Consider the following 11,608-nt stretch of genomic DNA (forward strand, 5'->3'; position numbering starts at 1 on the left):
ATTTACTACACCTACACAGGCTTTCCTCTCCATTGCTTTAGAGCAAACAAACCAGGTATTGGGTTCCAGATATAGAGGACTACTGCATCTCTAGAGTGATTCTTCCCTCTATCTCTCTCTCTCTTTACTGGTCAGCTATACAGTAGTTAATCTGTTTGTAGTCTTCGGTAACACGCCGCACTGGTTTGGTCAATCAACAAATAAAAGTGAATGAGTAGTGTGCGAAATCCTCGTAGACCTCCTGTGTAGACGTGGTGCTCACTATGTAGGTGTATGAAACTCAACAAACAAGGAACTCTGAAAAGTATATACTGTATAGCTACACAATTGACTCAAAATGCAAAGCAGACAGCAAACAAGAGAACAATCATTAAAATTGGTTAGTTTGTAAGCCAAATATGAAATATATGGGTTAGGAAGAGTTAAAATCTAGATCTTTAATCTTTGGACGCAGGCTTGCTGAGCCTATTTACCATGGCCTTAAAGCTGCTTCATAAGCAGGTTAAGTAAAAAGGATGGCAGCTAGTGCTTTCATTGCTTCCAATTAAACCTTGCTTGTTAGTTTAACCTCTAGGTAAACCCATCAAACAATTGATGTTAAGGCAAAAGCCTGCCAACGGTGGTGGCTTCAGTCGAATGGTCATTAATTTTAATTGCCTAGATATTAAAGATTTAGAAGCGCAGAGGCATGGTGGGGGTAGAAATGATCTGATGTCATGTAAATTCAGCCGCTGTAGCGTAGCGTGGCCCGAGCTGCTGGAGATATTAAAATGGAAGCAGAGAGGTGGAAATTAAATAAAGCATCATTAAGGGGCTGAGGCTCTCTGGTCCTCCAGTCCAGCCAGAGCCGGAATACGGCAGGAGAGATCGCCACGGCGACAGGCCACCGTAATTTATAGGGCTATTAAGAAACAACCCTTAATCTCTTTATTATTCCACAATTATGCAGTGCTAGCATTTGCACATCTACCACCCCCCATGTGACCTAGATCTTATTGTTTTCTGGCTGCTGTTTTTTAGTGAAATTAGCGTTATTGTAATTATTAATGTATTGGGTTGAGGTGTTACGATCGCTTTTAGGTGTACAATCAGAGTTGTGGTTATTAGCGTGTCTATTATTTGTCTTTAGGCAAGAGCACAAAAGTGGTTTTATGCAAAAGAAATGAACATTAGTGTTATTAAGATGCATAAAAGCCTTGCTGTTGAAATCGAGGCAGTCAGATAAATCTTCTATTAAATTATCTCTAAAGAGAACAAAAAAGAGGCATTATGTTAAAACTATTACAGGGAATTTGTTCGTATATGAAATTAGGACTAGGGAACAAGAACAACACCAACACAAAGCAAGGTCTCAGCTAACCTTATAAGGAAATGTGCCACCTTCATTTTTGGGTTTAACCACCTGATCTTGTAAGTGCAACACTGATCTTAACATTGCCCCAGACAAGAAGCCCCCTGTGTGTTGGTTTTTGTCTAGAGACAAACAGAGAGCATGTCACGCCTCCATCCGCAATAATGCACAAGCCCTGTCTGATAATCGCTTAATTAGTCTGCATGCCCAGCGGATATTACTGTAGGAGGCTGGGGACTGTGGACTTGATAGACCCAAACATGACATCTTGAAACAATCACTCTGTTGAGTGCACAGTGCCTCGTCTGCATTGACGTCTGACGCCCCTTCCTCTTTTTTCCCTTTCCTTTTCTTCCCATCTCTCCCTCAGGTATCCAACTGGTTTGGCAACAAGAGGATCCGTTACAAAAAAAACATTGGCAAGTTCCAAGAGGAGGCCAACCTGTATGCCGCTAAAACAGCCGTGACCGCCGCACATGCAGTAGCCGCTGCCGTCCAGAACAGTCAGACCAACTCGCCCACCACACCTAACTCTGGTAAGCTTACACTTATCCCAAAAATCCGCCAGCTATCCCTCAACCACAGCTTGGTTGCTTCTGATCCTCCACTCCCTCTGGCATGCTGATTGGCTGCTGTGACAGTGAGAGGTCCCAGGTTGGGGCTTGAAACTCACTCTTCTGCCTCTGAGACTATACATGCTGAACGAGATGAGCAAAGTCATGCAGAAATGGCGTGAGCTGGTTGCCCATGCTGAATATGTTTGTAGTATTGGGGGGTGGCGGTAGAAGAGATACTCCTGTCCTCCCACTTTCCTGCCTTTGTATCCATAAATATGTGACAGTGTTACTCCCGCTGTGAATTGATGGAAATCTCTTGCTTGGAGCATGTTATGCTCTTACACAAATATGCAGTATGGAATAATGATGAATATTTGATTAGCAGCATGATGCAGTGTGTAGCTAAAATGGATGTTCTTCAGACATAATAAGCAGAAGATATGACATGGCTTAGACCCTGAGGATTTGGGTAAGCAATTTTTAAGGGGTCCCCTTTTTCTTGCACCCAGGATTCCAGATGAAAGATGAAGAATTTCAGCTGGACTCTGCAGAGAACAAAAACACTCTATTAACCAACATGTTCACTGGTACTGGCCTTTTCCATAAGCTTCTTATTGTCCTTCTTGTCATTGGCATATTACCCCCCGTATGAACTAGTCCACTAGATTAGGTGTAGCTGTGAACCCCTGTGAAAACCTTGACCACCAACTCCATATGTAATCTTTGTCTTTTTATTGTTTTTTTTCCTCTTTTATTTTGCATTATTTTGGTGCAACTCGTCCATGTCCTCCTAGAAATTATTATGCAGCCCATATCCATTTCTGTATTTCCTTTTCTTCCATTTTTACTTTTCCTCTTTCGCTTGCCTTTTCAGTATCTCGCATCTTAGTTGTGGTGCGTGTACGTCACTGTAGACGTTGTGTGTATGCGTGAGTCTGTACGTTAGCCTCTCTTACTCCTTCTCACCCTATTCAGCCTCATCTTTTCCTTTCTAGGTTCGTCAGGTTCTTTTAACCTCCCAAACTCGGGGGACATGTTCATGAGCATGCAGAATCTGAATGGGGATTCTTACCAAGGGGCACAAGTTGGAGCCAATATGCAGTCACAGGTAGGCGCTACGCATAGGAACTGGGGCTGTGAACCAGAGAAGGCCTGTCAGCTAGCCTACCATCCACATTATAAACCCTTCCCCTAACATACAGACAGTGATATAGATTCAATCACCCCTTCAACAATTAGTCTCATTATAGCCATGGAAGATTAATGATCACTAGTCTGGCTATGGATGGATCCTTCAAAATTCCAGACTGGACCCCGACTAAATTATCATATCACAGCCCATCTGAATAGGCACTCATTATTTGCAGAAGTATGCTAGCGTATCGATCCTGGGACAGACCCCATTTTGTAGTTGATGTTGTGAATGCATTTGGCTCTGACTTGAGCTCTTCGGTTAGTATTGGGTGTATGGTACTGTTTTTCTCCAAACCACTATATCCTTTTCTGTCTCCTTTTCTTCCTTTTTTTGCCATTCTTCCAACTTCATGACATTTTCATATTAAAAGACATCATTTGAAGGAGAGAGACAAAAATTACTCGATTGTAACTGCATTCTCCTCCAACTGTTGTCGTGTATGAGTATTGGTTTATTTTATTTTTTTGAAATCAGAATACTTATTTTTGTGTTTCTGAGCTCTTGTACTCTGGAAATAGAGTAATCGTTCCCAGATGTGCATATGTTGTCCTAAATGTTGCATTAAACCACACTTTTAATGTATCCCTAACTTCATTCATCTGTGTAATTCACCTACTGTAGTATGATTCACTTAGTAAACCACATAGCCTTACATACATGTTTTGTTTTAAACACCACTGGCTTTGTCCACACATAACCATACATTACTGTGTGTTTATATTCGTGTCTTCCAGAATGTTGACAAGTTTGACTCCCTGTTGTGTCTTCTTCAGGTGGATACCCTGCGCCATGTTATCAGTCAGACGGCAGGATACAATGATGCCCTGGGGGGGAACTCCATGTTTAGTCCACATGGCTTGAATGTAAGTAATAATGTCTTATTCAGCCATGAAGTGGCAGTGAAACGTATAATGATGAGAAATGCATTTTATTGCTCAGAGGTGTCTCTTTTATAGCTCTGGAGGCCTAATGGAGTTTTTATCTAAGTATCAACTCTGGCTCAGATGTTTTTTGAATGCCCTAAACGAAAATAGAAACAAAACAAAGATATAATATTAATGAGAATATCATAGCTCATATAATAATTAGCACATTTTTGCTCCCACCTACAAAGTGGTCTCACAGTCTGTCCCATAATATGCATAAATCCGAATATGTGATCCTTTTTCCAAGTGCGAATATATGCTTTGCTCAGTAAAAACTGAAGTATTGGGAGTGGTGTGATGAAAATGAGATTCAGAAATATATTAAGTCTGTTTGCTGCCTGTGTAAACAGTTCATATTACAGTAACCTATAACGTGGTAAGATGAAAAGGCTTTTACCAGCACGTCGTGCCTCTGTTTGCCTGTTTTGAAATGCTTCAAAGAATTTGCAATATCCTTATCAACATGATGAAATATGAAAGTATGATTGCCTGCAGCCGTCTGCAGGCATGAATTTTATCTTCGTTGATGAGGTTTGATATGGTGTTTTTCCCCATACACTCCGTAATCTGAAACCATCAGAGTAAAGACTCATTTATTTGATGAGAGAGAGAGAGAGAGAGAGAGAGAGAGAGAGAGAGAGAGAGAGAGAGAGAGAGAGAGAGAACAGGCATATCTTCCTTGTGTATTACACATAGCAAAACACAAGTTTAGATGTTATATCTGTTAGGGTGCTATTTATAAATGCATAGACTTAGATTTGCCCTAAACCATTAAAATACTGTACAAACTCTGCTGACTGACAATATCAATAGATACATTTTGATACAAAACTGCATATTTGTAGCTGCAAATGGTTAAATAAATAAATAAATAAATAAACAGCTTTCCAAAAGCTAAACAAATCACTTTCTATTGAGAAACAGATGCATTCAGATGGAGGAATAATTTCCAGTGAGGTAATTAATAGAGCGTCTCTGTCATATGTGTACGTTTTGATGACTGTTAGAGCCCCATTTGCATGAATTAACTCAACACAATAAATGTCATAAGTCAAAACGTATGCCCGATGTTTTGGAGCAGCGGGACTCGAACATGGCAGTGTATCTGTGGCTAACGCTGTGTGTCGATGTGTGCGTGTTTGGAGGTCTCCGTGGCCCGTAGCTGTGTAGATGAAGTGTCAGCCTCACGCAGGCTCAAACGCCACACTTTCACACTCTCTCACTTCGGTCCACCGCTCAAGTCAGAACTCACTCTATCATTTGGGTACGGGCGGCGTGTTTGTGTGCCCGCGTGTCAGGCTGAATGCGAGTGATACATGTCATCAGGGTACAGCAGACTTCCTCACAACGCTCGCGTTTCAGCTTCAGTCCAGACACTGTGGCTGGAGGAGACCAACGAACTCTATTTATTGACCTCTTCCTGGAACTCGAAATCAGCAAAATCCTAATTTCGTGAAAACAAACACACGAGCACACACACACTCTCCCCGCGGGTTTTCTGGGAAACACAGACGGATTGTTTTGATAACCCGACGCATCATTTGCAGATTACCAAACTATATATTATTTTGTTGTGGATGCAGGGAGGGAAATATTTTGCGTTTTTATTTTTTGACATTAAGACAGGAAGATACACAGCAAAGGCTGTTTTTCGGCAAGAGCCAAGCAATCCGCTTGGGAGCGCTCGGGCAAGCAGGGTGGAGGAAAGGCCTGCACCGTCACTTCCACTCAGCATCCTTCCCGATATCCCCCCCAATCCCCGCCCTGGTCTCCCGCCTCTTGACTGACATCAAAATACGGAGCGACAAGCTGTCGACCCACCGCTGAAATCTGATTAGACATTGATTTCAGCAATCGTTCCCATTGGCCACAACATTTATGCGAATTTGTTTTCCGAGAGAGCAAGGGAGGGAGAAGCCCATGCGAGTGTAACGTGGCAAGATGGCCGTCGGCGTGTCAGACAGTAGATCGGAAGAGACACTCTCTCTTATTAATTTCTTAATGCATTAGTATGCATATATATGCATGCCTCACACGTACCCACCAGGATCAGGACACGCACAAACACACACACACACACACACTTTCTGCCACACATGCTACTGTGCATTTATTATTGCTGAAAAAAACCTTCTTTTAGATAAATGATTAAAATCAACGAGAGTAAATGGAGATCACATTCTCAGATTTTTTCCTAAGAGAAGGACCCCTGTAATGTTACATGCATTTAAAAAGGCTTGCATTAAATGAACTTAAATATTTCTCATCAAATTCTTCTTGAATCAAATTATTTGAGCAATACTGTCCAGATTAATTTCATAGCTCTGTATGATATATATATATTTATTTATTTATTCATTTATTTATTTATTTATTTATTTATTCATTTTTTAAATCATTGTCGCTTGGGGTTACATTTGGGGTTTGGGTTAGGATGTTGCAGAAAGTGATTCTAACCCAATGGGTAAAAAAATAGGACAAAACAATGAGAAAAAAATACAAAATGACACGATCCAGAAAATTGTGCCACGTGCACAAAAAGAATTCTAGAAATTCGTCTGTGTGCAAAATATAAAACAAAATATAAAATTGGCACAGTCCAGAAAGGGGTGTTGTGTGTCACGAAAAAGACATTCATACTCCAGGGACATGAAAAACAGCGGAAATTCATGTCAATAGCACAAATACATTAATCAAACATTTTGTGACTATAACACAAATTTCCGTGAGATTGGGTTGATATTCTCATAATTTAATTGTGAGATTAGGAGCATTAAAGTTTGCTTAAACGTACCGATTTTACATTAATTTCAATATGATCTTACAGTCTATTTAAAAGACATTAAGGTTATTTTTCATAGAATGTTCTTTACATTATGTAGAATGATTTTATGTAGAAAACAGTAAATTACCAAAAATGACATTAGCTGGGCTTTCACAAATAACCACAATTTTCCTACAGGAAGATTAATGCATTATTTTTTCCAATTCTTACATAAATATTTCTGAATGAAAAAGTCACTAAACTTTTTTTTATGATTGTGCTTTTAGGGTAACGGGGGGTGGCAGGATGCTACGACTCCATCCTCTGTGATCTCCCCTACAGAAGGCCCTGGTAGTGTGCACTCTGATACCTCGAACTGATCTCGTCATTGACATGGCCCCTCCCCAAGCTGTGGATAACCAATCACAGAATTACAAAACCACAGACTGACCAATCAGAGACACAGAAAAAACTCTCGCAGCTAATCCAGAAACATCTTCATGGAATATTCAAGCATACAAATCCACTGTACTTTAACAGTTCTGGAAGCCGAACATTTCTTATCCGTCACATCGGTCCAGTGCAGTTTCTACTAACAGTCTCTCCTCCGGTTATATTAAATCTGTATGTTTAATTTCTTTTATCCTTTCAAATCCATGTTAAAAGTTTTTTTTTTTTAGGTTTTCATGAGTTGATTAGTGTTCATAGCTGATATTCATTGTTTTGACTGACTGTCAGCAAAGCTTTAGTGCAAGAACACAAGAACATATGTCTACAAAGTATATTCAGATTATGCTAACCCGTTTAACAGGGCTAAATGCTACAGAAGGCAGCTTGGGGAATTCATTTCTGATATAATTTGTGTGTTGTTGTTTTTATTTCTTTTGATTGTTTCGTAATGTCATATGTTGTGGTTGCATTGATTTAATCAAGACCATATACAGAACGCAATCCACTCCAATTTTTGGGGGGTGATTTTTAAATATCTGGCAATTAATGTCTTTTTTTAGGTACAAGAAAGGTAATAAATATTCAGTACAATACTACTAATGAAGGAAGCGTAGAAGACACCGTTGGAAATTTGGGACATACAGTACTTTTGTTGGCAACTTTGCAGTCAACTTTCCATTACATTACATTCTTGTATATGAATTAGCTTAAGAGTATTTATACATCTCACCAATCAATACTCAGCTTTATTACCTCATTCGAACTCATAGAAAACCAATAGATTTAAAGCATTTCTTTAGCTTATAGTGCTCACTGACTACCTCTCAACAATATCGACACCGCCATTTTTGTCTTTTACTTTCTGCCGTTTTCTTCTTTGACTTTTAAATATATTTTTTCCTTTTGTTAGTTCGGTCGCATCTTGTAAGAAACTTTCTCTCTCACACTCACTTGTTATGTAATCTAATGTATATTTTAACCTTCTAAGAAAACCAAGTTGCTTTGTTGCGACTTTTAAAATGGAAAAAAAGAAAAAATAACCATAATAATAATAAAATGAATATCATGGAGAGAGTATAGAGAGTACAGTTGCAGGTGGAGAGGGTTTTTTTGTGGCTGAAGGAACAGGCAAGGGGGAACACGGTCATTTACATGAACACCAAACAGTGAAACTGTTGTAAATACTGAAGAACATTTTGAATGTTGCTCATCTTGTTACTAATTCATGCAAAAAAGAAATAAAAAATTAATAAATAAAAACCATGATTAAAAAAGAAGACCTGTAATGCATAGAGGTTACGGTATTCAGAATTGTACATTTCAAACCCTGTGTGACAGGGTTCCAACTTTCTTTCTCCTTTTTGTATCGTATGTGATTCTGAAACTGATAAAAAATCATACGAAATTTATTTGTGGCAGTGGTTCTAATGTATTAAAGATGTTTCGTGTTTCTTTCTAACCAGACTACACCCTGGACTGAAAAGTCTTCCTTGTGGTAGTTATGTGTAATTTCAAACATGAATAAACTGTTTTCCTTTCATGATGACAGAATGTTTTCTTATTGTCGTATTTGTTTAAGTCACAAACAAATGTATACAATTAACAATATAATAATTGTTAACAGATTTAACTTTAAAATGTTAGTTTATTTATATGCACAAACATGCATGTTTGTAAAAGTATTACATTTTATTATTTTGGAATAAAGTTAATACTTAAGTTCAACATATACATGCATGTATCCATTACATTTAAAACCCAAGTTTTTTTATTTGCATGAATACCTCTAATATTTTAACAAAATGAAAAATGTTATTCTACTCCAGTGCGCATGTATTAAATCAAGCATCTATCGTAAACACAGCACCCCATTTTGCTCACACGTAAGTGCTTGTGTCACATTACTTAGACAATCATATACGGCTCTATATTGCATGCATTAGTACATGTCTATGCAAACTGCACATGCGCATGACAAAGCCACTAAGAAGAATTGACAGTCCCTTCAAAGAAATCACGACTCCCCCCGCAGGCTTGTTCTCTGTCAGAGAGAAAGAGTGAGATTTTAGCATAGCAAGGGCTGCTGGGGCCAAATGAATTATTTGGTTTGATAGGGATCCATACAACAGCTTGTGAGAAGCTATTCCATGTGGCACGGCGACATGTGACAAGATTGCATTAATAGTACTAATTGTTGCCTGAGCGCTTTGACAAATGCAACTAAATTAATGGCTTGCTTTAATTGGCCTGTTTGTAGATTTGCACTTTAGCCAAATATTGAGATTATTCCAAATAAACAGCATGTGATTTCTGGACAATAAGTCCTACTTACAATACTCCAGTAAATGAAAGTGCTACAATACTACATTGTAAAAAATATGTTGGTTGACCTTAAAAAGTAAGTTAGCTGATGACTTAAAATTTTGCGTTAATTAAACTTAAAAGTATTAGTAAACTCAAAAAATAGTGTAAAAATGTGTCTACTAAAAATTTGAACCAACTGTTAAGAATCGGTTTTAGCTAGACTCTTAAAAATACAGGTGATATGCGATGCCGTAGTAGAACCATTTTTGTCTAAAGAACCATTACAACTGAAGAACCTTTCTATTACACAAAAAGGTTCTTTGTGATTAAAAAATTATTCCATTTCAGATTATGAAATGGAAACATATGAAAACATAATGGACCTTTAAAAAACCATTGACTGAATTGTTTTCTGGGGAACCAGAAATGGTTCTTTAATGGCATTGCTGTGCAGAACCTTTAAAGGATTTTATTTTCAAAAATGTAGTTGTATATGGTTTCGTAAAGAACCTTTGATATCCAAAAACCCTTTCATTTTCACAAAATGTCCTTTGAAGTGCATGCTTCAGAATGTAAAAAGATAAAGATTATTTAAAACATTTTACTGAGTGGTAAATTGGAGAACCAAATTAGTTCCTTGATAGCATTGATGTGAAGAACCTTTGGCAGCATTTTTAAGTTTTACTCCTATGAGATCCTAAATATACAGCCGTCACTCTTAAAAATAAGGTTCCTAAAAGGTTCTTTGTCAGGTTGTGTAGTTCCATAAAGAACCTTTAAAGTCCCTGTAAAGTCAATCTTGAAAATTGTTTCTAAACAAAGTAACAAAAAGTGATTTTCTCAGTGCACTTACTACATTTGCAATCCAAACTATGACAGCATCTTTAGCACACAACCCTTGACAGAGATGACAAATATTGCGTTATTTCGTCATTGTTTCACGCATCTAGATCCAGAAAGCTATTATTTGACCATGATAAATAAATTCCTAAAGCGTTCATTTTTTTCTTATAACGCGTTGTGTTTCTCATTTAATGTGTTTAATTGTTTACAGTACTGAACAATGTATGTGTCGCTTCCAGTGGCCGGCATGTGCTATCGTAACTTGTTATTCGTAGTATTATTATTTGTGTTATGTTCTTTTTGTATTGTAATATCTGAATGTATGTGAGTAAAAATGCCTTTGTCAAAAGCTATAAAAGTATTTAAAAAGTTAGTAAATTTTCTTTTACCTAGGTTTAAGATGTTAACGAGAATATCCAATAGACATCAGTTAATATCATCTTTGGTAGCTCCGTCTTTGGCTTCAAGTATGAAAACAGCACCATGTCAGCGTAGAGCATAGAGAACCGGAAGTGATGTACTTTGGTTAAAGGGATAGTTCACCTTATACTGAAAATTCTGTCATCATTTACTCATCCTCACGTTGTTACAAATCTGTATGAATTATTTTTTTCTGATGAACACAAAAGAAGATATTTTGAGAAATGATGGTAAACCACAGCAGATAGTGATCATTGACTTTCATAGTAGGAATAAAAATATGATGGAATTTAATGGGTACCGTCAACTGTGTGCTTACCATCATTTATCAAAATATTTGCTTCATCATTTATCACAATACTTCCAAAATATTTTTTCCTATGGAAGTCAATGGTCACTATCTACTGTGACTTTGTGTTTACCATCATTTGTGTTTACTCTACGGTGTGTTTACCATCATTTCTCAAAATATCTTCTTTTGTGTTCACCAGAAAAAAAGAAATTCATACAGGTTTACAACAACATGAGGATGAGTAATTGATGACAGAATTTTCATTTTAAGGTGAACTATCCCTTTAACATGAATGCAGAAGTAAGTTGCGCATGTACCCTATTGAGCCACTATGGCTGTGCCCCAAAACAATCGCGAGCATTCATTCAGGTTGTAGCGATATTTGAAAGTTGAGAGAGACGGCAGATTTCCAGCAAGTGGGCGTGGCTTTAGCACTGACACCGGACACCCCCTCACCGCTTGAGAGCAGAGAATGCTGCCTATTTTTCCAAGATTTTATTTTTATC

General features: G+C 37.9%; 1 protein-coding gene across 9 annotated transcripts in view; it reads left to right on the forward strand.

Annotated features, from left to right (window-relative positions):
* Positions 1-8,786, forward strand: part of pbx3b (pre-B-cell leukemia homeobox 3b) — a 78,731-nt gene extending 69,945 nt beyond the window's left edge. For 5 of the 9 annotated variants that reach the window (XM_073867728.1, XM_073867729.1, XM_073867730.1 and 2 more), the window contains 5 exons: positions 1,722-1,887; positions 2,418-2,495; positions 2,904-3,016; positions 3,877-3,966; positions 7,081-8,786. In XM_073867728.1, the coding sequence (XP_073723829.1) occupies positions 1,722-1,887; positions 2,418-2,495; positions 2,904-3,016; positions 3,877-3,966; positions 7,081-7,173 (540 nt within the window). In that variant the 3' untranslated portion in view covers positions 7,174-8,786. The remainder of the gene's footprint in view (positions 1-1,721; positions 1,888-2,417; positions 2,496-2,903; positions 3,017-3,876; positions 3,967-7,080) is intronic. The other 4 variants (XM_073867731.1, XM_055167940.2, XM_055167944.2 and 1 more) reach the window with 2 other exon arrangements.
* Positions 8,787-11,608: the final 2,822 nt, after the last annotated feature.

This window comes from Misgurnus anguillicaudatus, chromosome 5 (genome assembly GCF_027580225.2).
Source record: "Misgurnus anguillicaudatus chromosome 5, ASM2758022v2, whole genome shotgun sequence".
In the NCBI taxonomy this organism is placed as follows: domain Eukaryota; kingdom Metazoa; phylum Chordata; class Actinopteri; order Cypriniformes; family Cobitidae; genus Misgurnus; species Misgurnus anguillicaudatus.